Raw genomic sequence first — 27,698 nt, forward strand, 5'->3', positions numbered from 1 at the left:
GAATACATGAGAGAAAGAGAGAGTTTGCGCTGAATCAACTTGGAAATGAATTAGAGATTATACAATGGGGGCTAGGTGCTATCCATATACTACCTGGGGGTCCTTACATTACACCCCCCCCCCCCCCCCCCCCCCAAATTTGCCCAACCCAGTACCATGTAAAATACACACACGGCACTTGTCATAGTTGACGATGCACAAGCGTAGGGTTTGAGAGAGAATACATGAGAGAAAGAGAGAGTTTGCGCTGAACCAACTAACTTGGAAATGAATTAGAGATTATACAATTGGGGCTAGGTGCTATCCATATACTACCTGGGGGTGCCCGACCCAGTACCATGTAAAATAAGTAAAATAAATACCTAAAAGACAACAAAAAAAATGGAGGGCATTCACTTGAGATGCATAAACTTAAGCACCCTCTTTGTAGCTCATAGTGGACATATGTAGGAAGACCAAGTCAATGTAGAAGCTACCACCGAAATTATAAACGGCCTATACACCGTAGAGGGTGGTACTAATTCAATTACCTGTTAACTTTACGCAGAGCACTGAGAAGAAAAGAGAACACGGATGTGTCCAGCGACTAGAATGTCACTGCGCAGTGCACACATGAAGACTGACACCCTGTAGGCCCCAAAGACTGGCGCCCCTTTCGGTATTTCTTTATTCAATTGAAAATAGACGATCCGGACACGTAGATCAAAGTCTCACAACGCTGTCCAAACCAGGCGAGAGCTGAAGTTGCAGGTTTTTGACCCAATTTCAGCAACATAATGACGCCAAAACCCCTATAGGTCAAAAGCACATGTCTAGGACGCATGCCCTTGCAATTAAGAGGCTTTCTAGTGAGCTGTAACAGAATTTCAGCGTGCCGTAACTCTCTGTTTTTCCATTATCAGGTGCCCAAAGCCTGTCTAAGCATCCCAAGGCCTTCCCGAGGCTCCCCGGGCGTTCTCTTGCAGTATAGGTGCAAAACCCAAACCGGTAGAAAAACACAGCAGGCTGCAAGTCTCTGTTTTGGATCGCTTTTAGCGGAGCGAACACATCTACGCGTGTCCCAAGGGCTCCCATATGCAATGGGACAGTACCCCTGTAATTTGGATGAGTTCTCACACGAGAGAACTCTCCAAATTTCGCAATCTTTCGTGATGGTACTGTGCGTACCTGTGGGGGATTAGCAATGAGCTAATCCGCTACCTGTTCAGAAAGCTCTTGCCTTGGCAAACGCGCATAAAACCCTCAGAACTGTACATGATCATCTGAGCAGCCCAACAAGTGGGGCATTACCATATGTGCAAAGGGGAGAAAGAGATGCGCGTGAACAAATCATTGCGCTACATGAGACAAAGAAGAAGGCAAGCTTTCCATTAAAGCTGTGAACCTGCACCCCCACTACTCACACACGCTCTGTAAATGCACTTGTCATCCAAAAAACAGCTCCACCCTTATTTGGGCGCCCCCTCTTATTGAGGTGTCCTGCAGGTGGCTCTCCTACTACCAAATGTCGAGTTTGCCCCTTAAGTTTAATTCCCTAGTTCCCACCAGCTTATAAAGTTGACTTGCCGAGTGGCCCAAATTCTCTTATGGCGCACACAGGCGTCCATACTCATCAGAATTTAATGCACACTGGCCGGTCCAGTCCCAAACTGACTGACCTAGATTTCCGATGTGAGAAACCCGTTCGGCCGCAGCCGTTTCACACTGGCCATGCAATGTCTACTTGCACCTTTTCAAGGGTTCCAAGGAAAATAAGTAAAAATAAAATAAATAAAAATATGTAGTACATATTTAAAGAAGGCAATAGGAAAAATACACCTCCAGGTGACACACCCCACCCTTGAAGTACCGCAAGCGACCTCGCTTGCATGCCGATAATACATGCTAATATCTCCTGATATCACATATATTCTATGATGGGAATCCAAGATATACATGCTTCCGGAAATGTAGCATTGGACGATTAGACAATCCCACCAACCTCGCTACCACACATATATCAAGCATAGAAGTCTTCTGGTGTACCCTCAAGCACAAACTTCTCTTGCCAAATTTTGTATTAGAACTACACCAAAGTCAAAAGAGGCTAATTCTATTGTCTTAGATCTATTGAAATGCTATGTGTCAGATAATAAGGGCAAGTGGGAACGGTATTTACCCATGCTTGAGTATGCATACAGCAATATAGTGCATTCGTCAACAGGCAAGGCACCTTTTGAAATTGTTGAGGGTGGAAAAAAGGTTCTTTTCATTTTGCACACAAAGGACAAGATTTTTGAAGGAGATCGATATGTAGAGAACGTGGATGAAATGTATAAGAAATATACCTTCAGAAGTTCAGAATAGTCCGAACTTACGAATTATAAGAGGGTAAGAAACACTCACAAAACTACAAAAGCAAGGGACATAAGAAAGAAAGAAAGGGAAAAAAAAAAACTAAATCACTTTATTTGCTACTAAACAGAACTAGATAAAACTAATTATTATTCACTTAAACATGTTCTTAGAAAAGGCATACGCAAATAAAGGTGAAGCATCTTACTTGGCTAAAACTTGGAACAAGTACTCAACTCTAAACTAAAAAGGATAAGACATCTCAAAAACTTAATCCTAGAAATCAAACTCCACAAAAAAGTTTCTAAAGAAGCAAATTCTTAAGTCCTAATATAAGCTAAATACTAGAAATGATACTACTACAAACCTACAAAGAAGAGGCTAAAAATAACCAAAGAAGTACAAAGATCCAAACTTGACAATATGTGACCTCCACTTCGCTGCTTGTCCAAACAGGAAGAATCAGATTATCACCCTAGAGAAGACTCAGGCAAAGCAGAAAAAGGTTGTTGATCTTCACTGTCGTGAACTCTTGTTTTCACCTGGTGATTGGGTTCTTTTGCTGTTTGAAAACCCCAGATTAAAGAAGATGGAAGGGCAAGGAAAGGTTGTTTCCGAAGCTCAGTATGCGTTACTATGGGCCTTTTCAAGTACTTGATAAGATCAGCAACGTTGCTTATAGGCTAAAAATTGCCTAACACTTGGAAGATTAATAATGCGTTTCACATGAGTCTTCTGAGACCCTTTGTGGGTGATGTGCCAAAAGATATGCCATATGAAGACCAACCAGAAGTTGAAGGTGAGATCGTGATACCTGAGCAAATTTTGGCACACAAGGAAAGAAAAGTTAAGGGAGAAGTTGCAACACATTATTTGGTGAAGTTCAGGAACTATCCACCTACGGATGTAAAGTGGATGGAAGAAAATTATCTTTTGGATCACCAAATGTATTGTTGTAACAGACTTGGACACTCCAAGTCAAGATTCTATCGCGACACAACTCAAATTCACTCCAAAACAGTTCACAATTGATTGGACATGGCCTGCTAGAATTCCGTGCCAAGAGGTATTGGCCCCAAAAACTGGCGCCCCTTTCGGTATTTCTTTTTATATTAATCTTCGAGCAAAGTACAACTCCTGTGGGTGTGCTCGCTCTCAGACTCTGCGTCCAGATGCTCTGCAGAGGGAGCCCCCTTGGGTTCTTTATAAAGGTTACAAGGGATGCCCAAAAGTAGAGCCCCAAAAGCTGCCCCAAAAATAGGCTTACAATTTAAAGCATTAAAAATAAAGCTCTCTTTCTCTCGCGTAGCCAAAAATCTGCTTTTTCCGTACGCTGCTGCCACGTCAGCAGCCCGCAGATTCCGCCGCAAATTTATGAGAAAGAGCTTTCGGCAGTTATCCATGCTCTTACTCAGTGGCGACATTACCTACTCGGAGCGAATTTTACTCTCTTCACAAACCATCAAAGTTTACGCTACTTCTTGTCACAGAAGCAGCTATCGGAAAAGCAAATGCGGTGGGCGAACATCTTGTCACAGTTTCACTACCAGATTGTCTAGTGCAGGGACAGAAGAACTTAGTGGCAGATGCTTTGTCTCGGAAGCCATTGGTTCTGGCTATTTCCGCGATACATCATAGGAGCTTCGAGGATATGGTCGATCAGTATGCCACAGATACAGATTTTGCACATATTTTCACTCGGATACGGAATGGGGAGATAGTAGCGAGATATTCCATTCAGGATGGCTACTTGATGAGGAAAACGATGTTGTGCGTTACACAGCCGTTAAGGGAAAAGGTTATGACCGAATGCCACTGTCCACCTTTTACGGGTCACCGCGGCATTGCTACCACCTTGAAAGGTATGGAGAGATACTTTTGTTTGGTCGAGACTCAAGAAGGACGTGGACGATTTTGTACGCAGTTGCTTGGTATGCCAGAAGGTCAAGTTTTGACAAGCATAAAGCACAGGGATTGTTACAGCCTTTACCCATACCCATTCGCCCCTCGAAAAGTGTTGCAATGGATTTCATTTTTGATCTCCCGAAAGCTCAGCGTGGGCACGATTGTTTATGGCCCAGATCTTCAGATTACATGGCATGCCTGAGACGATTATCTCCGACAAAGACCCCAGATTCACGAGTTTGTTTTGGAAGGCTATTTGGGAGAACATTGGCACGCGGTTGCAATTCTCGTCATCGTTCCACCTGCACACTGACGGGCAATCAGAGATTGCTAATTCAGTGGTAACTCGATTTGTTTAAGTCTTCTTCGTTGGTCAGAAGACTACATGGGAAAGGTTTTTACCTTTGGTGGAATATGCCTACAGAAACACGATTAACTCTTTGATGGGGAAGGTGCCATTTGAGATTATTGAATTTGCTACGAAGGTTTCACCCTTCCTTAGCACAAGAAATAATATTTTTCTTTGAAGCCGACCAATTCACGAGGACTTGGACTTGGTCCAGAGGGCTCTGGAGAAATCTCAGGAACGACAAAAAAAGCCAGCAGATCGCCATCGTGCAATTTGAAATTGAAGGAGAATGATTGGGTGCTCTTACGTTTTGAGAAGGCACGCCTCAAAAAGAAAAAGGAAAAGGAGAGGCTTTTTCCAAAGCTTAGTATGCGATACTACGGACCTTTCCAGATCTCTGAAAAGATAGATGATGTCTCCTTCCGACTGAAGCTGCCCGAAACTTGGAGGATTCACAATGCTTTTCATATGAGCCTCCTTAAAGGTGATGTGCCTGAAGATGGGGAGCCTGATGAGCAACCCGAAATGGAAGAAAACGAGGAGATCCTTGTTCCAGAACAGATATTGGCACATAAGGACAGAAAGATTAAGGGTAAAGTGAGAAGGCGGTTCTTGGTTAAATTCAAGACCTACTCCGCATTGGATGCGAAGTGAATGGAGGAGGAGGTCCTAGCAGATGCTCCTCAGATTGTGAATCTTTACCTCGAAGCATTTGGTTTAGCATAGTCTATTCCAAATGGAGCCCCGAACTCAGCTTGGGCAGAATCTGGTGCAGTGGGTATGCACAAGAGGGGAGTCGCTCCGCTCCTTTGTCAACAGATTGCCTCGATTTTTGATACTAAAGTCACTAATGTCTCTTTGAGTTTCAGGGATACTGTGAGTTGACAGTATTCTGCTGTATGACTTTATGAACTGGAATTCCCGAACATAATGATACTGACTTGTTTTTGACTTGTTTATCAAGTGCAAGAACTGATAGACGAAATGACTGCAGCATTTCGGTCTAAAAGATCTCGATAAACATGGTTGCAATAGGGATTAGTCAATCGGGCATCTATGAGGTCTCGAGCGGATCTAAATGCGATTGCTAAATACGTTGCTGATAAATCATGGTCATAGACCCGAATGAATTTTGAATGTGATTTGTCATGTGATGTCCTGTGATGTCGTGTGATGTGACTGTCAATTGGTACATGTGCTAGATGTGTGTTCCTAGTGCATCGGTACTAACAGTCAGTGTCTGCTAAGACAGTTTATGGCTTCTGTCTGTTTTGCAGGCGTAATTGAGGGCCATTACAATGCTTTCAAGAGGGGGGTATGTCACAAACTGGTGACGTGGCTGCCCTATACACACACTCCCGCCTTGGCTGGCTGACGTGGCAGCAGTGACGTGGCAAGGAGCGTACGGAAAAGCTGGCAAGCAATATGGACAGCCTCCTCGAAAACGCGGCGGAATCTGCGGGCTGTTGATGTGGCAGCAACGTAAGGAAAAAGCAGATTTTTGGCTACGCAAGAGAAAGAGCTTTATTTTTAATGCTTTAAATTATAAGCCTATTTTTGCTTTTGGGGCTCTGCTTTTGGGCATCCCTTGTAACCTTTATAAAGAACCCAAGGGGGCTCCCTCTGCAAAGCATCTGGACGCACAGTCTGAAAGCGAGCACCCGCGGGAGTTGTACTTTGCTCGAAGATTAATATAAAAAGAAATACCGAAAGGGGCGCCAGTCTTTGGGGCCAATACCTCTTGGCACGGAACTCCGCCGGGCCGTGTCGAATCAATTGTGAACTGTTTTGAAGTGAATTTGAGTTGTGTCGCGATAGAATCTTGACTTGGAGTGTCCAAGTCTGTTACAATTGCAGCTTTACCTTGAGGCCTTTGGGTTACAACCTATGTATATGCCCCAACTCAACGTGCTCAAAAGAGGGGCGTACATACGGATTCAGTGCAATAGAGGTGTACATCACTCAACAAGTGTTGAAAATACAATGCTCACTTCTATGATAGATGTGAAGACCAAACTATGAAGGTTTCATTGAGTCATTTGTATCTATGTTCCTTGATCTTTCTTGCGGATACATGTGATGAAAAAAGGGTGCTAACCACACTAAATCATCTATGGCATGTATATCTAGTATGCAATCGAGGACGTTTGCGATTTCAAGAGGGGAAATGGCCAGACATTGTATGGCCAGTGTGAAACGGGCGACAGCCAAGAGTTTCACCCGCATCAGTGAAGGCCAGGTCGCCACTAGGAATTTAACTCAAAAGAGCATAAGGGACACTTGGCAGCACGCGAGTAACCTGCACGCCACCTCAGCTGAAATGGGCGTCCCAAATCGATTTGGGCTAATCTCGGTTGCTTCTTCTTCATTGTGAACTATGTGTGTGAGTAGTGGATTCAGGTGATCATAGCTTTAGTGGAAAGCTTGCCTTCTCCCTTGTTATATGTAACACGATGATTCCAATCTTGTGCACCTCTCTCCCCTTTAAAATATAGAAACGTGATGCGTAGCTCAAGGGCTACTCATTTGTATGTACAGTATGTCACGATTGTGACGTATTCTTTACGTGATTCTCTTACAGATACAAAGACGTACCAGATCAGAGACCCCTATTCTCGAAAGGATGTGTCTCTTCGACCAAGAGTTGCACATGTTCGGCGAATAGCCATGCCTCTTCAGCGAATGGCTACACCTTTACGCCGAAGGGTTACAACTCTACAGCAGAGGGACACGACTATTGGCCTAGAGTCATGTCTATTGGCCTATGGTCATGTCTTTTCAGATTCTATATAAGAACCCTCTTGTAACAGATTCAATCAATCAAACACACATTCCTCTCTTGTGTCTTTGTCTCTAGTCTAGTTTAGTTTTCAGTTTTCATCTAAGTACAGTTATGAATAAACACACTTAGTAGTAGTGTTCTTCACAGTGGTATCAGAGCAATTTTTTTCCCGGGCCTCTGGACTTGGCTTCTACCTCGCCGTTGCTCACCCTACCCGCGACACTCTACGTGTTGTATGGCAGCAGAAGAACGGTGGTACACACACGAATCTGAGTATGAGGTAACTTAAGTGTTTTATCCAATTCATACTTATACTATACTACAGCATACAGTGATGTGTGTGTGTGCAATGTACCCGGCAACTTGCGAGTCCTTGTTCAAATTGGCCGCTCGCACCCTTTCACATGAAAAGTCTTTCCAACAGACACACCCTTTGGGCACCAAGAGACAGGACTCTCTCCAAGCAGTACTACTTTCCCAGAGATTGACCCCTTGCAGCGTTTCACACATAGAATTCGCTGGCTGGCTGCTTTTTACGTACTGCACACAAATTACGTGGCTGAAATTGCACTTTATCGCTGGCTGAGTTATTCGCTGGAGTTTATTCGCTGGCTGAGTTTTTTTCTACGCTGGTTAATAACATACGCTGGCTGCCCCTTTATAAATTTGTATATTATTACAAGTGCCCGGCCGCCCCAAATTGGAGTGACCGGCCATAAGAGGTTTTATTAACTTACCATATTATACAGCATGGCTACATTATTTTCTACGCAGCGAACCAGCAACACAGGGCAATTTTGCAACGCTGGCTTGCTTGCGCTCTTTTCTACTGGACACACACTCCACGTCGCGGGCTTTACTGCCTCATGGCCGATGACGCATATGATGTTCCCGTTCCGTACCTGTCGTACGTAGACGGAGTGCCAGACGAAATTCTCCCAGAGAATCCCATTCTGCCAGAACCTGCTCCTGCGCCCGTTCCCAAACCCATTCCAGTTCCAGAAATTCCCGCAGACATTCCATCGCCGGTTTACTCTCCTGAACCACCGAACCCGCTGGACCGTGAACATTTGGTACACATATGTCAGCGCCGCTTTGGCTTCCAACGTTGGTCGATTTGGAAAGTGACCATTCAGTGTCAACAGGACGAGTTACAGCATTACGAGTTCATCCTTACTCGTTTTCCGCACTTGGCACACCATATCCCAGCTTGTTTCGTTGATAGTCTTTCGGAGATTCAGACTGCGCACACGTTGGTTCCTTTTCGGAGGAAATTGTGCCAGATTATACTCCTCTTACCCCAGAGCCCGACGAGGTCGAGGATCTCACAGAGGACGATCCGGCATTTGCAGAGTTCTTAGAGCCAATTCACACACCGCCAACTTTGGCTACAGGGTGGAGTTTTTTAGCTTCGCCTCGATACGAACTCTGACTTCATCATGTCGGAGATAGACCCAAGACAGGGACAGATGGATGCTACTGCACTCTTGGCTGCTATCCAGCAGCAATTCGCAGTCCAAGCGTCACGTCAAGAGCGATTTGAAACACTACTTCATTCCTTATCAGCAGAGGTCAAATCATTGAAGCAATCGACTTCTTCACCAGATTCTAGTGCAGCTTCTTCCGTGAAGGGCGGAAATCATCCAATGCCAGATCAACCAGAACAAGTTAATAATCCTGAACTTCAATATCTTTTTCGCTTACTCACAGAATCTAATAAAAAGAAAGTAGACATTAAACCGCCAGAACCCTTTGATGGCCGCCATAATAAGCGAGTCATTGACCAATGGCTGTTCAAAATGGACACGTATTTCAATAATCTTGAATTGCCGGATGACAAGAAAGTGGCCTTAGCTGCTAGTCTCCTTACAGATAGCGCCTTCCTATGGTGGCAAAATCGGGTAACCTTAGGCAAACACACATCGACGTGGGCAAAATTCAAGCGAGCGTTGTGTAAGGCTTTCGTGCCAGCTAGTGCCGATTTCCATGCACGCTCTGCTTTGCGTCACCTATGCCAGACAGGCTCAGTGGCTGCATATGTATCTCAGTTCCAAAGGTTCAACTTAGAGGTAATGACATTCAGTCCCGAGGACAAATCACACTATTTTGTCGACGGATTGGAGCCCACTTTACGTGATGATGTACATAAGGCTAATCCATCTACACTTGAAGAAGCCATCAGTTTTGTTGAAAGATTAGGAGACTATCGTAGAGAAAATTTTCCGTCTGGTAGAGCCGGTGATCGCCCATCTGGTCGCGGACCCCGTGCTCCTTTTCGCAACCAGCGAGAAATCTCTTATTCAGGCAGCAGACAACAAAATGGCCCTAATTCTATGCAGTCACAATCAACTGCTAGTTCTTCATCCAGGTCTAATGTTTGGAGTTCTAGAGCGCAGAACGGTAGACCTAATTTCCAAAATGATCGGTCTCTTTTCAATCGACGTCGTCGAAGCCGTCAAACTTTTCGGCCAAATTCATATTCAGACAGACGTTCGTATGGCAATCAAGCTTCAACTTCTGCCGCTCCTCCTCAGAGTCTACTTCACAACAGTCCAAAGATGGATTGTGTACAATTTGTGGTGGACCACACAGATGGTACCATGTGATAAGAGACCTCAACCGTCCAATTTGCGACGCAATGCTAATGCAGAGACACCTTTAATGTTACCTTCCACTTCTGAGCAATCTACACCACAGCAAGATAAAGGCAAGCGTGTGGTTAGTACAATTCGTGTTTCTAAGGTGGCTACATTTCTTATGAAAAATGCCAATAATGCTAAGCCCGTTCCGAACACCTTGTCTAACCAGGTTTTAAGTCTTCTTGGCTTCATACATGGCAAACCGATTAACATTTTGGTCGACAGCGGTTGTTCTAATAACTTTGTGAGCACCAACATAGTGCATCGACTTAAATTGCCTACGGTTCAAAGTATTCAACCATATGATGTTGAATTAGCTGGTGGTTCATTTTTTACATGTAACACAATTGTTCAGCACTTGCCATTTGATGTCCAAGATTATCAAGACAGCCTTTCTTTTGAAGTAATGTCATTATCAACTTATGATATGATTCTTGGCCAATGTTGGTTATACCAATATGATCCTCTTATCAGTTTTCGAGGACATACAATAACACTTTGCAAGGATGGTCAACTCATTACGATGAATGGCTTATTTCAAGTACAACCAGTAGCTGTTGTTTCTGCTTTGCAAGTTAAGCGGATGGTACGAAAATCTGAGAATTTTACAGCACTCTTAATGATACGTAGCACAGATGATGCTTCATTGGATACAATTCAATCCACACCAAAACCCAATCCTGCAGCTTATCTTGAGCAACCATTCTATAAACCATACTTGGATCTCTTTCCTGATGAATTGCCGAGCACTTTACCTCCTCGTAGACCAGTGGATCATCTTATTGATTTAATTCCTGGCAGTGCTCCGCCTACACGAGCTCCATATCGAGTCTCATATTCCGAATCTCAGGAAATTCAGCAACAACTCGCTGATTTGCTTGATAAAGGTCATATCCGTCCAAGTAAAAGTCCTTTTGGTGCTCCAGTTTTGTTAGTAAAGAAAAAAGATGGTTCTATGCGCTTGTGCATAGATTACCGCGCGTTGAATAAGCTGACAATCAAAAATAAATTTCCTCTTCCAAGGATTGATGAACTTTTTGATCAACTTTTAGGTGCTAAGATATTTTCGAAGATTGACTTGAAGTCTAGATATCATCAAATTAGAATAAAAGCAGAGCATAAAGAACATCTTCGTTTGGTGTTTTTAATATTGCAGACTAATGTGCTTTATATCAACAAGAAAAAGAGCGAATTTTTCAAGGATCGGATCGACTATCTTGGCCATGTTATATCAGCTGATGGAATAGCAGTTGACCCTCAGAAAATCAAAGTTATTGTCGAATGGCCTCTTCCAACAACAATATCTGATGTTCGCTCATTCTTGGGTTTGGCAAATTTCTACCATACCAAGGTTTACAAGTTTTCGGACATTGCTGCTCCTCTTTCAGTTCTTTCAGAGTTGACGAAGTTTGAAAAGCTTACATGGTCCTCAGAAGCAGAAAAGTCTTTTAATGATCTTAAATAGGCTTTGACTACTACTCCAATCATGGCCATTGCAGATCCTCTCAAACCATTTTTAGTAATGACAGATGCTTCAGATCGTGCTTCTGGTGGAGTATTAATGCAAAATGACAGAGTTATTGCCTTTGATAGTAAAAAGTTTACTGCTATACAGATACGTTACCCAGTCTATGACAAAGAGTTCCTAGCCATTATCCATGCCTATCGTACATGGAAACATTACCTTTTGGGAGCCGACTCTATTGTCAAAACGGATCATCAATCATTGAAGTATATTTTTACACAATCGGTTATGAATCCTCGTCAAGGTCGATGGGTGGAATTCTTTGCAAATTTCCACATGACTATTGAATATGTTCCAGGACTTCAGAATTCGGTAGCAGATGCACTCATTCGAATGCCACAAGCTACAAACATGGCAATATCTACAATTACTTTTGATATTCCTGATTGTTTCAAGAATGAATATTTGACAAATCGAGATTTTGCTGAAGTATTTCGAGTACTTCGCAGAAATACTCCCACACAAGCAGAAATGAATCTGGTTGCAGCATATACATTAGAAGATAATCTGTTATATTATGAAGACCGAATTTGCGTACCACACAATTTACGCATGAGGAAGATGATTATTCAAGAACATCATGAAGTTCCTTATACAGCTCATCCCGGAATCAATAAAACGTATAAATTATTGGCAGCTGTATTTTATTGGCCTCAAATGAAGCAAGACGTAGTGAACTTTGTTAAAGCTTGTCACTCCTGCCAAACTATGAAGGCCTCAAGACAGTTACCACAAGGATTATTACAACCTTTACCAATTCCAAATGAACGATGGGAAAGCATTAGTATGGATTTCATTACAACGTGGCCTAAATCATCAAAAGGCAATACTCAAATATTGGTGATTGTGGATCGATTTTCAAAGATGGCACATTTTATACCTTGCAGAACTACTGCTTCAGCACCAAATATTGCTTCGTTATTTGTGCAACATATATTTCGAATCCATGGACTGCCAAAATCAATAATTTCAGATCGAGATCCCAAGTTCACAGGACATTTTTGGACTTCCTTATTCAAGTCATTGGGAACGAATCTTTTATTCAGTTCAGCTTATCATCCACAGACTAATGGACAAACTGAACGAGTGAATCAAATATTGGAGGAAATGTTGTGACATTACATACAAACCCGCCTAAATTCTTGGGAAGAATATTTGCCTTTGGGGGAGTTTGCTTAAAATAATTCTTTTCATTCAGTGACTCCTTTCCAAGCAGCATTTGGACATACATCATTGATTCCCACAAACTTTGTGATACAACATAAAGTTGCTTTAGCGGATCAGTTGGTAAATGAAATGCAAGATATCCTTCTTCAGATCAAGGACAGATTGGCACATGTTCGACAGACTTATCAAAAGCAAGCAAATAAACCAGAGTTACCGCGGAACGGCATTTTAGGGCCTTGGAACGACGGAACGGCGTTCCGGCCAGCTGGAGGTTTCTGGAACGCGTCGGAACGGAACGGCGTTCCGGCTGAAAGCTGTCACCGGAACGGGACCACCGGAACGGACTGGAACGGGCCGGAACGGCCCCAACAGCAATTTTTGAAATTTAAAAAAATGACTGTTGGGCAGCCAACGGCCATTTTCAGCAGTGAAAAAAGTATATAATGCCCCCCTCCTCCCCCATTCTTCACACACTCATCAAGCCTCAAGGCCCATTCTCCCTTGCTTGAGCCTTGCTCTCAACTCTCAAGCCAAGCTTGCTCTCAACTCTCAAGCCATAGTGTGGCGCCGCGGCATGCCTCAAGGCTCAAGCTCTCAACCTCTCTCTCTCTTGGGCTAACTTCTAAGTTCTAACCCTCAACTTTCAAGGCTCAAGGCTCAAGCTCTCACGGAATCAAGCGGCAAGCCTCTCTCTCTCAATCCCTCTCTCTCTCAAAGTTCAAGATCAAGCTCTCTCTTTCACGGATAATCCATCATCCATGGCCTCTTCTTCTCATTCAACCCCCTCCGTTCATGCGGGCAACACTCAAAAGGCGAAGGAATGGTCGTGGTGGGATGAAGTGACCTCGGAGGGCACCTTGTCGGCGGCGGGAGGTTCTCGTGCATGGGGATGCAAGCTATGCTCTTACACGCGGAAAGGGGGGCATGACAAAGTGAGGGCACACTTTCTTCGAGTGCCGGAACATGAGGTGAAATTTTGTGCCAACGTAACCATCAAGAAGAGGAAGGAGCTCAAGGAAAAGGATCGGCAATTCAACCATAAAGCCAAGCCGGCACGCAAAGGTATTGATCCAAAAACCCTCATTTTCCCTTCTTCCTCTCTACCCGGTGTAGGTGTTGGTGCATCTTCAAAAGGTCCAATTCGTCGCCAAAAGACCCTTGCCACCTCTTGGGACCCAAAGAAGAAGGAAGAGGTGGATGCGGCCGTGGCCCGATTCTTCTATCACGACCATATCCCATTTGTCGCAGCGAGGTATGTTCATTGCTTTATGATTCATCAATCTTCTCTCTCATTTCTTCCGTTATCGTCGTTTCCACTTTTTTGATACTAACCTCTTCTATGTTTGATCGAAATAGGTCGGAGTATTGGAAAGTCATGGTGCAACGGATAGGAGAGTATGGCACCGGCTCTGTGCCGCCATCTTCAGAGGCTCTCCGTGTCACCAGCATGTGACTACTATCTATCCTTTTTGTTGATTTCTTTCTTATTATCTATTTACTTTCACTTTTTGGAAACACCCCTCGGGAAATCTAACTGCCCTGCATTGCATAGCTAGTGTGGAACTGTCCAGAGGGAGTCCAGGCCTGAGGGCAAGAGAGCACTAAGGTTGGACAAAGACTATGGTTAGCCAAAATGGGGTCATTGACTAGCCAAAGTGGAATCCTTTGCTACAGAGGCTACATTTCAGTTCTGGATGTGGCCGCAGTGTACAAAGAGGGTCGGATGACCTAGAAAGATACAATGGCAGCATCTCCTAAAATTTAGGGAACTGCTATTTTGGGACCTGAAAATGTGTTGACGTCATTACCTCCGGAAAGACAAGGGGAACATTTTCTTACTCTGCCGTGAAGTCAACTGGGCAACCGGTTGGGATATTTTTAGACAGCAACCCCGAAACGGGAAAATGCTTATAAATGTGCCAAGTGGCACCTTCTGGTGCACTTGCCTCATGCAACAAGAAGTGGCGCTGAATTTAGGAGGGGGAGAGCCTCACTTTCAGATTTTGTCACAGGTTAAGAGCTATGGAGTGCTTGCTTTCCCTCTTATGCACAGTGCGGTGCCAAGAGTGATGCCCTGCACGCTACGCACTGCCCTCTCTCCCCCCTTTGGCAGTATGTTATGCCCCTCTAGTGGGCTCTTCATTTGACCAATGTACAGTTTTGTGGGTTCATGCGCGATTGCCGAGGCAAGAGCCTCTTGCACAGGTACTGGATTAGCTAGCGGCTAATCCCCCGCAGGTACAGGTGAATTCGGAGAGGTTTCACGCCAGAAATCTCGTCCGATTCAAAGGGCAAGTAGCCCTACAGGTGCGGGAGCTCGAGAACTTGCTACTGATGCGACCGGCATGCGAAACGGAGCCCGAAACAGTAAATTACAGCCTGCTGTGTATTTTTGCAGGTTTAGGGTTTTGGCCCTAAACGGACCCTAATACCCCCAGGAGGTTCGGGGACGCAAGGGGACCGCTGTACAGGTGATTTGGCGCAATTTCAGGGCTGAAAACAGAGAATTCAGCGTGCTGCAGATTCTCGCCAGGTTTTGCAAAGTGCCCGTATGCGTCGGGAAAGTCTGTCAATGCGTGGGAATACTGACTGTGAAGGGTTCTAGTACAGTTATGCTGCCGAAATCGGGCTGGAACAGTGGAAATTCAGCCGAGTTTGTGCGGGGCAGCTTGTAGGGAACCATAGCGTTTATTCCCTCTTTTGAACAATAAAGAAATACCGAAAGGGGCGCCTAAGTTAGGGGCCAATCTGGTGTCGGTCTTCTCATACAGGTGCATTCTAGCATCTGTATCCCATCCCCTCTCTTGTGTCACTATAGCGCAGGTATAATAGACGACTAATAATGGGTGAAAGCTAAATCAAGGTTTGAAGTAAAGTCTACCGTCCTTTTTGGATTGAACAGGCCAGTTTCATGGTTCCATCGACGGGATTAAATCACTTTTTCCCATAGAAGTGAGCCTTGGTCAGTTTTGGACTTGAAGACACAGGGGATCATAGACCAGACACAGGGAATTGCAATTATGGCTGACAGACCAGATGATGTGACTGAAGAGGTTTCCTCTTCACAGGGTCAACAGACACATGAAGTGGGTGAGTCCTCAAGACCACCACAGACAGATGATGATCTATTCAGGACCCAGTTGGCTACTGTTGTGGCTATGTTCACACAAGTAATGCAGAACCCGAGGTTTTTAGCCTTTCTGCAACCTCCTGTTCTGTCTCAGCAAGTTGGGTCACTGGATCATATTCAAAAGCCTGTTAAGGCTCGAGCACAGGTGATTCATACCGCACAGTCAATGGAAACACCTGTACACTTGACGGAGAACATGCAGTCTCCACAACCTATGCCTAAGGTGCAAGAACAGGTGGCTGAGATGCCAGTTTTTCAAGCTGTACCAGTTCAGCCCGCCACCTTTCAGCAGCCTATAGCTGGCTCTAATGGGCAGGGAAGCAACCTACAGGCTATGCAACAAGTCTTCCCACCACCTTCAGTACACCCTGGCTATTTTGGAGGTGGATCGGTATTCCAGAGCATGGCTGGTCATGCACATGGAAATCAGTTTTATACGCCAGGAACAGTGTTTGGGGGTGCTCAAACGATGATGTCTAACCCCATGTATGGTGTCACGGGCATGCTACCAGGGTTTCAGAGCACTCAAGGCCAATTTGGGATGCCACAGGCAAATTTTGGTATGGCTGGAATTACAAATCAGCAGCCAAATATGGCATTTTCAAGTCAAGTTAATAGCGGCCAAGGAACACAAATGAACCCTAATAGTGTTCCCATGTTTCAGTCACTTCCATATGACAATTTAACGCCGCTGGAGAGGCCAACTCCGTACAAAGAAGGTGGCAAAGGTGTGACATTCACGACCTTTACAGGGTTTGATGACAGGAAGAAGGCTCTTTCATTCCTCCAGCAGTTTGACAAGGCCTATGCAGGGGGAAATTTTACAGAGGCTTCAAAGGTCCGCAAGGCAGACACTTTCTTGACAGGGAATGCGGGACAATGGTGGACAACTTTATTGCTTCAAGGGCAAGCTCCGTCCACATGGATTTACTTCAAGCAGATTTTTGCAGCAACATGGTTATCTGATGACTTTGAAGCAGATGTCATGACAGAATGGCACCAGCTAAATGCTGCCACTTGCAGAAATCTGGATGATTACAATCGGAAGTTTTGGAAAGCTCTACTTCCAGTAACTTCCTATAGATTTGTGCCATTAACAGAACAGATTGAAAAATACTGTTGTGGCCTACCCAAAGGATTGAGAAAATACTGCACGAAGACAAAAGTCACTACTTTGACGCAGCTCATCGAGGTAGCAAACACTGGCAATGGTTTGCTCGAGGGAGAAGATTGTGAATTTAACACTGGCGTCAAGGCAGGATCAGGCAAGAAAAATTCAGCCAAGAAGCACGTTCCCAATGAGGCTCCTAAAGGGACTCGGGAGTCAGCCAACGCAGGGAAAGATAAAGCTACGGCTGAATCAGAAAAAGGACCAGCAAAGAAATGGAAAAGACGTTTTCCTCGCAAGTCAGAAGAGCAAAAGAAGGTCCTGAGGACAGAGAACAAATGCTTTATATGTGAGCAGCCTGGCCACATTGCTTACAATTGTCCTACAAAGAAAAGGCCAGCTGATTCTGAAGACAAGGAGGACAGGAAAGGAAAGAAGCCCATGGCTGGTCTAGTGCCAGATATGGTGGGCGACAAGCCAAATTCAAATGCAAGTGAGCTTTGCAGAGCATGGGGAAAGGTCAGGGATCAAACAATGCTTATCTTCTTTGATCCAAGTGCCAAAGTCAACTTCATTTCCCCAGAATTGGCTTCAAAGTTGGGAATCAGACCTGAAGAGATGGGGTATACAGTAGAGGCAGGTTTGGCATGTCCTGGCCATACAGAGGCTGTGACACCCATCATTGGAAAGTTGCGTCTACATATCCAGTCCTATGTAGATGCTGAAGAATTTTACATCATGCCACTGGATGGATGTGATGTGTTGTTAGGTATTCCTTGGTTGTTTCGTGTACAGGGAATCATGGATGCCTACAACAAAAAGATCACTGTACAGAGCAGGGGAAAGACTCACATTCTGGATGTAAAGCTTAAAGGAGAGTCTATTCCTACTGTATCAGCTTCTGCTATTACTTCTGTAATGAAAAAGCATCTTTCTGCGTACTTGGTTTTTGCACGTGAAGTGTCATATTGTGATGAATCAAATTTATCTGTGCTAGATAAAGAAAGGTCAATGTTTTTACAACAGTATAGTGACTGTTTTTCCGATTCATTACCGTCTCAATTACCGCCAGAGAGACCCGAGGACCATGCGATAGATTTGGTGCAAGGCAGCAGCCCACCAAATAAGCCTCCGTACAGGGTTAGTGCGGCTCAGCAGAAAGAGATAATGGGCCAAGTACAGGAGCTGTTAGAAAAGGGGCTGATTCAGCCCAGTTCATCTCCTTTCTGTTCTCCAGTGTTGGTGCAGAAAAAGGATGGCTCATGGCGTATGTGCATCGACTACCGTGCATTGAACAAGAATACCATCAAGAATAGGTTCCCTATACCTAGAATTGATGATATTATGGACAAATTAGAAGGAGCAGCTATGTTTAGCAGGATAGATCTAAAGAGTGGGTACCATTAGATCCGCATTAGATCAGAGGATGTGTACAAGACTGCTTTTAGAACAACGTTTGGCCTTTACGAATTTTTAGTGATGCCCTTTGGTCTCACAAATGCTCCTGCTACGTTCAATAGGATGATGGACAGAATTTTCCGTCCACACCAGCAGTTTGTTGGTACATTCTTTGATGACATGATAGTCTACTCAAAGAATGAAGAGGAGCATAGGCATCACTTGGCCATTGTGTTCAAAGAGCTACGCAGTCATAGGTTGCTCATCAATGCAAAGAAAAGTGAGTATTTTCTGGAAGAGATTCACTTTCTGGGACACATTGTCTCAAAGGATGGTGTCAGAATGGATCCTGCAAAAGTTGAAGCGATCAAGTCATGGCCAAATTTGAAGACGGTGCATGATGTCCGAAGCTTTTTGGGACTATGCTCCTATTACAGAAGGTTTATCCGAAATTTCGCTGAGATTGCTTCACCTTTACATGCTCTTCAAAAGAAGGCAGTCACCTTTAGATGGACACAAAAAGAGATTTCAGCTTTTAATCTCTTAAAGGAAAAGATGACTTCAGATCCAGTCATTGTGTTGCCAGATCTTAGGAAGTCATTTGTGGTCCATTGTGATGCCTGCGGTAGTAGCATTGGTGCAGTGCTAATGCAAGATGGCAGGGTAGTAGCCTATGAGAGCAGAAGTTTGCAAGGGCCAGAGATGACCATGCAGGTCTATGAGAAAGAGTTACTGGCTGTGATTCATGCGCTCTTAAGTTGGAAACACTACCTGCTAGGTGCAGATTTAGTTGTCCAAACGGACCATCAAACCTTGCGATACTTCTTGACACAGACAAAGTTATCTGAGAAGCATATGCGATGGGCAAATATCTTGTCCATGTTCCATTTTCAGATTGTGCATGTGGAAGGCAAGAAGAACGTTGTGGCTGATGCCTTGTCAAGGAAGCCACAAATTTCAGCTGTGTCGATTCCTTATCATCATGAACTTGATGATATGAGAGAACAGTATGCAAATGATGAAGATTTTGCAAGGGTCTTCGAGCAACTAATGGATGGACAACGTCATGAACACTATATTCTTAAAGACGGGTTCATGATGATGCATGGCAGATTGTGTGTCACAAAGCCATTGCGACGCAAAGTGATGGAAGAGAGTCATGTCCCACCGTATGCAGGGCATCGTGGTATCGATGCTACAGTTAAAGCGGTTGAGACATTCTTCTATTGGCCTACATTGAGAAGGGATGTGGATGCCTTTGTGCGAGAATGCCTAATATGCCAAAAGGTCAAGTTTGACAGGCAAAAGGCACCAGGGCTATTGCAACCACTACCTATTCCAGATAAACCATGGGAAAGTATTGCTATGGATTTTATCTTTGATCTTCCGAGAACGCGGTATTTGGACCATTATTTGCAGATTCAGCAAACAGGCTCATTTTATTCCTGTCAGGAAGAAGATAAAGCCAGATCAGATGGCACGCTTGTTTATGAGCAATATTTTCAAGTATCATGGCATGCCACAGTCGATTGTTAGCGACCGTGATCCACGCATGACAAGTTTGTTCTGGAGAGGCTTGTTTGAGAATATGGGCACCACGCTCAAATTCTCTTCGTCATTTCATCCTCAAACAGATGGGCAGTCAGAAGAGGCAAATTCTACTGTCCTAGATCTGCTGAAGTGCTATGTGTCAGAGCATAAAGGAAAGTGGGAGCAGTATTTGCCATTGGTGGAGTATGCATACAATAATACAGTGCATTCATCAACTGGCAAGGCACCCTTTGAGATAGTTGAAGGTGGCAAGAAAGTTCCTCCCATACTGCATACAAAGGACAAGATATTTGAAGCAGATAAGTATGTTCAGGACATGGATGAAATGTACAAGAAGGTCAAAGTGGCCTTAGAAAGGACTCAGGCAAAGCAAAAGAAAGCAGCTGATCGTCACCGTCGTGAAGTGGTATATTCACTTGGTGATTGGGTGCTTTTACGCTTTGAAAAGGCAAGGTTAAAGAAGATGAAGGGCAAGGAAAGACTGTTTCCAAAGCTCAGCATGCGTTACTATGGGCCTTTTCAAGTGTGCGACATAATCAGCGATGTTGCATATAGGCTGAAATTGCCTGACAGTTGGAAGATTCACAATGCGTTTCATGTGAGTCTTCTCAGACCCTATGTGGGTGATGTGCCAAAAGATATGCCAGCTGAAGATCAGCCGGAAGTCGAGGAACTTGACGAGATCTTGGTCCCTGAACAGATTTTGGCACACAAAGAAAGGAAAGTGAAAGGCAAGGTTACTAGGCGTTACTTGGTAAAGTTCAGAAACTATCCACCAATGGATGCTAAAGTGGATGGAAGAAGGTGAACTTGCAGAGTCACCAACTGTGTTATCACTTTACCTGGAAGCCTTCGATTTGCAACCTACCTTGACCCCTTGAGTTTCAAAGCTAAATGGATTGTCAGTGTGACAATGGCTTCTGAAACAGATGATGTACATGGTATTTAAAGTGAGCTCAAATGAAATACCTGTTACATGAATGTTAGAGCTGTACAGATTGTCAGTTTGGCAATTGCTCTTATGGAATGTCCAAAAATTTGGTTAGTGCTATAGAAGTGAGTATTTCTTGTCAGTTTGTCAAGGATACAGTGATTGCTTCTATTGAAGAGTACATGTGTAACTGCATTCTTAAACTGTCGGTTTGGGTATGCTCGAAAGTGTTACGGGATCCAACGTGTACTATAAGACAGTGGCAAAATGTGCAGCTACCATTTTGTCATTGGAAAGTTAGTGACTCAAAGCAATGGCAGAGTGCGAAGCTACCACTATGTCATTGGGACAGGGTTCACACGCAAGCAATACATGAGTCGACGAGGTGTTGAATACACGAGGGTTGACAATGAGCATGTATGTGTCGTACATGTGTCGACAGGTGTTGAATACATCAGTGTTGACTAGGAGCATGAACGACATAGATGCAAACGAGGACGTTTGAGATTTCAAGAGGGGGGTATGTCACCAACGTGTGACTACTATCTATCCTTTTTGTTGATTTCTTTCTTATTATCTATTTACTTTCACTTTTTGGAAACACCCCTCGGGAAATCTAACTGCCCTGCATTGCATAGCTAGTGTGGAACTGTCCAGAGGGAGTCCAGGCCTGAGGGCAAGAGAGCACTAAGGTTGGACAAAGACTATGGTTAGCCAAAATGGGGTCATTGACTAGCCAAAGTGGAATCCTTTGCTACAGAGGCTACATTTCAGTTATGGATGTGGCCGCAGTGTACAAAGAGGGTCGGATGACCTAGAAAGATACAATGGCAGCATCTCCTAAAATTTAGGGAATTGCTATTTTGGGACCTGAAAATGTGTTGACGTCATTACCTCCGGAATGACAAGGGGAACATTTTCTTACTCTGCCGTGAAGTCAACTGGGCAACCGGTTGGGATATTTTTAGACGGCAACCCCGAAACGGGAAAATGCTTATAAATGTGCCAAGTGGCACCTTCTGGTGCACTTGCCTCATGCAACAAGAAGTGGCGCTGAATTTAGGAGGGGGAGAGCCTCATTTTCAGATTTTGTCACAGGTTAAGAGCTATGGAGTGCTTGCTTTCCCTCTTATGCACAGTGCGGTGCCAAGAGTGATGCCCTGCACGCTACGCACTGCCCTCTCTCCCCCCTTTGGCAGTATGTTATGCCCCTCTAGTGGACTCTTCATTTGACCAATGTACAGTTGTGTGGGTTCATGCACGATTGCCGAGGCAAGAGCCTCTTGCACAGGTACTGGATTAGCTAGCGGCTAATCCCCCGCAGGTACAGGTGAATTCGGAGAGGTTTCACGCCAGAAATCTCGTCCGATTCAAAGGGCAAGTAGCCCTACAGGTGCGGGAGCTCGAGGACTTGCTACTGATGCGACCGGCATGCGAAACGGAGGCCGAAACAGTAAATTACAGCCTGCTGTGTATTTTTGCAGGTTTAGGGTTTTGGCCCTAAACGGACCCTAATACCCCCAGGAGGTTCGGGGACGCAAGGGGACCGCTGTACAGGTGATTTGGCGCAATTTCAGGGCTGAAAACAGAGAATTCAGCGTACTGCAGATTCTCGCCAGGTTTTGCAAAGTGCCCGTATGCGTCGGGAAAGTCGGTCAATGCGTGGGAATACTGACTGTGAAGGGTTCTAGTACAGTTATGCTGCCGAAATCGGGCTGGAACAGTGGAAATTCAGCCGAGTTTGTGCGGGGCAGCTTGTAGGGAACCACAGCGTTTATTCCCTCTTTTGAACAATAAAGAAATACCGAAAGGGGCGCCTAAGTTAGGGGCCAATCTGGTGTCGGTCTTCTCATACAGGTGCATTCTAGCATCTGTATCCCATTCCCCTCTCTTGTGTCACTATAGCGCAGGTATAATAGACGACTAATAATGGGTGAAAGCTAAATCAAGGTTTGAAGTAAAGTCTACCGCCCTTTTTGGATTGAACAGGCCGGTTTCACTCCGAACCACCTTGCTCGATCGAGAGAAGGCTATCGTGGAGCAAGCAACCCTCAACATTCAGCGTCTTTGGGCAAAACATGGCGTTTCCCTCATTGCTGACGGGTGGATCGATACAAGGAAGAGATCTATCCATGGTCTCGTCGCATACTCCAGTGGAGAGATGTACTTTGTGCACTCTCATGATGCCACTGAGAGTGGCAAGTCCGCCGATGTCCTCTCTGCAGAGTGGACAGCGGCCATAGAAACCATCGGTGAGCAACACGTGGTGGCCTTTGTCACAGATGGGGAGGCATCAAACAGGGCAGCAGCAGCTATCATAGAGGGCCACTATCCGCATGTGACAGTGTGCTTTTGCATGGCACACTGCTTGAACAACCTTCTAAAAGACATCGGCAAGCTAGACTGGACTGCTCTAGTCATTGCTGATGCAGTGAAGATGGTTACTTTCATCAACAATCACAACTTGGTTCGAAGTGAGTACCTCAAGAGGTCGGGCGGCAAAGTGCTTCTAAAGTATTCAGATACCCGCTTCGCATTCAACTTTCTTCTTGTACGCAGGCTGTCTGAATGTCAAAATGCGGTCCGACAGGTCTTCATCAGTGATGAGTTCACCACCTCCCCCTATGCAAAGACAGTTGCAGGGATTTTGTGCAAGGATAAGGCAGAGGATCTTGAGTTCTGGAAGGAGCTCAAGAGTCTAGATGCACAAGTAAAACCGGTGGTTCATTTGCTTCGAGTTCTGGATGGCATGGATCCTTGCATTGGCAAGATTTATGAGGCAATGGATCGCATGATTGAGCAGCTTGCACAGCTTGAGCCGAACGCAGAGCGATATGAGGAGATCCATGCGCTTTGCAGCTCGAGGTGGAATTTATATGCCTCTCCTTTACACGGGGCAGCATACATGGTGGATCCAGAGTTCCAAGGTGCAGGGCAAGAGACAGATAGGGAAGTCATGAACCAATTTACAGAGATCTTAAACAAGATGGTTCTAGACAGAGATGGGCGACGCATTGTCAAAGATCAGCTGAGACAGTACAGAGAGATGCGGGGGTCATTTGGCAGTCCAGATGCTCAGATTGATCGCAGGAAAATAGGTTCAGTGCTTTGGTGGGAGGACTATGGCTATGATGGCCCTGAGCTTCAGAGATTGGCGATCCGTATTCTCAGCCAGTCAGTTAGTACCTCATGCTTGGAGCAATTGTGGAGTACCTTTAGCCACATTGCTTCCAAGAAGAGAAATCAGCTTGAAGTGGAGAAGGCTAATGATCTTGTCTTCGTCAGCGCAAATTTGAAAATGCTTTGCAAGAGTATAGACAAACAGACAGATCCTTTTACACAGTGGGAGATGGAGCAAGAGGCTTCTCAGGCGGGTGGAGATGCACATCCACCAACACCAGGTACTTCATCTGTGGCTGAGATCGAGCCGGACCTAGACCTCGATGATGAGGAATGGGAGGATGTGCATGATTTACAGCCGGCTACTACGGATTGGGAGGCCTCTCAGGCTAGTGGCTCTTGAGTCTTGAGTCTTTGCCATTTATCCACCTTTTTGTATGGCTGCTTGAGCCTTGCCCTCTTTGCCATTTGTAGCTACTAGCATCTTTATGGTATTTGTCACCTTCAGTCTTTTGGTATTGTGGTCACTGAAGTCTAGTTTGAACTTTGCCCCCCTTTGGTTTTTTTGTAGCACCTTGGCCGCTGGCGGCCCTTGAGGCTTGTTACTATGTTAGCCATAATTAATTCCAAAGTGTTATCTCTGACTACTACTCTTGCAATTATTTGAGAGCATTGTGTATGTACTATGGGCATTGTGTTTGCTCATTGTTGTTCATCTGGCTATGTACTCTGGGCGCCTCACATCCCAATCAAGTCATAATAAGGTTAAATGTTCTTCGAATCGTGTTTTTTCAATTTTGTGGGTATTAGAGTCAAAGGACTCTAATACTACTTGTATTCAAACATATAACGCTAAAAAAAATCATATTTGGGTGTTTTTTTAGCCTACCGTTCCCGTTCCGGGCCCATTCCCGTTCCCCCGTTCCGCAGGGAGGCCCGTCGCCGTTCCCGTTCCGCGTTCCGGGTAACTCTGAAATAAACACCGTCATCATACAGAATTTCAAGAAGGAGATTTGGTGTTACTATATGTTGCCTCGCATCGATACAAAACAGTAAAGTCTGTTTTTCCCAAGTTACGGCCTAAATATTAAGGTCCTTTCAAAATTTTGAAGAAGTATTCTACAGTTAGTTACAGAATCGAACTTCCAATAGCATGGGGAAAGATTCATCCAACATTTCACATTTCTTGGCTAAAGAAATATATTCCAGGAGATTCAGTTATTCCAGATGTCTCATCCTATGTTCAAAAATTGAGGAAGAACACTTGATTTTAGTCCCAGAACTTATTCTTGATGTTCGACAAAAGGAGACAAGAAGGAAGATTATTACCGAGTTTCTAGTCAAGTGGATGGACCTTGAAGAGTCGGACTCTACTTGGCAAACGGATGAAGAAATGCAACAATACCCTAACCTTTTACAAGAATTTTTTGATAAACGAATGAAAATTATTTAATAACAGGGTTTTATTTTAAATGGGAGGGAATGTCACGATTGTGACGTATTCTTTACCTTCTTTACGTGATTCTCTTACAGATACAAAGACGTACCAGATCAGAGACCCCTATTCTCGAAAGGATGCGTCTCTTCGACAAAGAGTTGCACTTGTTCGGCGAATAGCCATGCCTCTTCAGCGAATGGTTACACCTTTACGCCGAAGGGTTACAACTCTACAGCAGAGGGACACGACTATTGGCCTAGAGTCATGTCTTTTCATCGTGTCTTTTCAGATTCTATATAAGAACCCTCTTGTAACAGATTCAATCAATCAAACACACATTCCTCTCTTGTGTCTTTGTCTCTAGTCTAGTTTAGTTTTCAGTTTTCATCTAAGTACAGTTATGAATAAACACACTTAGTAGTAGTGTTCTTCACATAGTCGTGTGGTTTTATGCGCGATTGCCAAGGAAAGAGCCTCTTGCAAAGGTACCGGATTAGCTAATTGCTAATCCCCTACAAGTACAGGTTGATTCGGAGAGATTTCTCGCGAGAAATCTCATCCAAATCAAAGGGCAAGTAACTCCTCGAGGGCTTGCTATGGATGCGACCGGCACACAAAACGGAGCACGAAACAGGGATTATAGCCTGCTATGTTTTTCTGCAAGTTTAGGGATTTGACCCATTTTAATCCCTAATAGTCCCAAGAGCTTTGGGAAAGCTAGGGAGGTGATCCGGTGCATTTTAGAGGCGAAAACTAGAGATTTCAGCGTGCTGTATTTTCTCGCCACGTTTGTCAAGGTGCTCTAATGCGTGCTGGAAGTCACCTAGGGTATGGGGAGTTTGTCTATGAAGCCTCCTACTACAGTTATGCTACCGAAATTGGAAAGTAGGTCATTTTCAGCCCAATAAAAGTGGGACGACTCGTAGGAATTTACATGATTTATTCCAAAGTTTGATTTAATAAAGAAATACCGAAGGGGCGTCAACCTTTGGGGCCAACGCGGTGTCACTGTCTGCTTGGGAGCATTCTAGCTACCAAGCCGTGGTTTGTTTGAAGTGTTAAATTCCAGTCACAGGTTTCTTCATGAAGTTCCTTTGTGTCGTAAAGTTAAAGTGTAAAGATCAGGTGAAAGCTAACGCCTACCACCCCTTAAGTGAGTCTACGGGCCGGTTTCAGAACATGACTTTTGTGACATTATGGTGGGAAAAATTAGAGGGCAAAATCTCTTGCTGTCCTTTTCCGACCTACCTTTGTATGACTAGAAATTGATCACTGCTATCCTTAAAATATAACGGCCGCAACGTGTCAGTAAGAAACTCTTTCTGACTTGAAAGTATTTAGTGAGACCTCAAGAGCCTTGCAACTTATCCTTGCTGAGAATACATACTGTTGATGAAGTGGTTAATGCTGAGAAATATATCTTGACCTTCCCACACACTTGCCAAAGACACTAAATTCAGTCATCCTCATCAGTGGATTAGGGCAGTTATCAAAAACATGATACATATAAACCCCAGTATCCCATTTTCCTTGTAAAAGGCAAACTTGCCGACAGATGTTATCATTGTAGATTACAAGAGGAAAATGTTTCACAATTTCGCTTTCCATCATTTGTGGGTAAAAAGCTTTTTTGGATCTTTGGAATCCATGTAAAGCATGGCTTCCTTTGTTTTGGAGTAGATCTTAGATGCTCCGTAACTATTTGGTAGATGCGAAACACAACTATGTTTTGACAGTCCACCTTTAATAAGTTCGTTTTTGTTTTGCATAAATCATTTCTTCTTTCTTCTCAAGATTCTTTTCCATTATCCCTATTATTATTGGCATGAATGACTTGTAATAATCAAGAGTAATTTTTCCCCAAAAAAAAAAAGTGTGTACCCTTACGTGCGCACGCGCGCGCCACCACACACACAACACACATACACATACATCATAACGTGAGAAAGACATGAGCTTCAAACTCTCCGAAGGGATAAGAAGACATAGACCATAAAAATTAAGGTAACCTGACAAAAAATGGCAGAATCAAAGCAAAAAATTCAAGCAACAATCACAAGCTTGTATATTAAAAATCTTTCAGAGCCACAAACAAAAACTGATCACCAGACCACAATTTTTAGGTTGGTTGAAAGAATGAGTACCACAAATTACAACATGAGAAAAATAAAACATTAAAACACTTGCTTACCAGACTTCCGACAAATACAGTTGCAACTCCATCAGCTAACTGTCCAGACAACATAACCAAGGCTGCTTCACTATCAACATGGACATGAAGAGCTCCAATCAGGTTTACAACGTGAAAACTAAGACACACA

The 27,698-nt window shown here is 44.2% G+C and overlaps 1 protein-coding gene across 1 annotated transcript in view; it reads right to left on the bottom strand.

Moving 5' to 3' along the window:
• The window catches only part of LOC147424332 (uncharacterized), a 112,090-nt gene that overhangs the window by 78,700 nt on the left and 5,692 nt on the right, over positions 1–27,698 (bottom strand). The window contains exon 2 of the mRNA XM_086500875.1: positions 27,569–27,638. Coding sequence (XP_086357001.1) covers positions 27,569–27,638 — 70 coding nt within the window. The remainder of the gene's footprint in view (positions 1–27,568; positions 27,639–27,698) is intronic.

This window comes from Adiantum capillus-veneris, chromosome 25, assembly GCF_014529385.1.
Source record: "Adiantum capillus-veneris isolate H3 chromosome 25, ASM1452938v2, whole genome shotgun sequence".
Lineage (NCBI taxonomy): Eukaryota > Viridiplantae > Streptophyta > Polypodiopsida > Polypodiales > Pteridaceae > Adiantum > Adiantum capillus-veneris.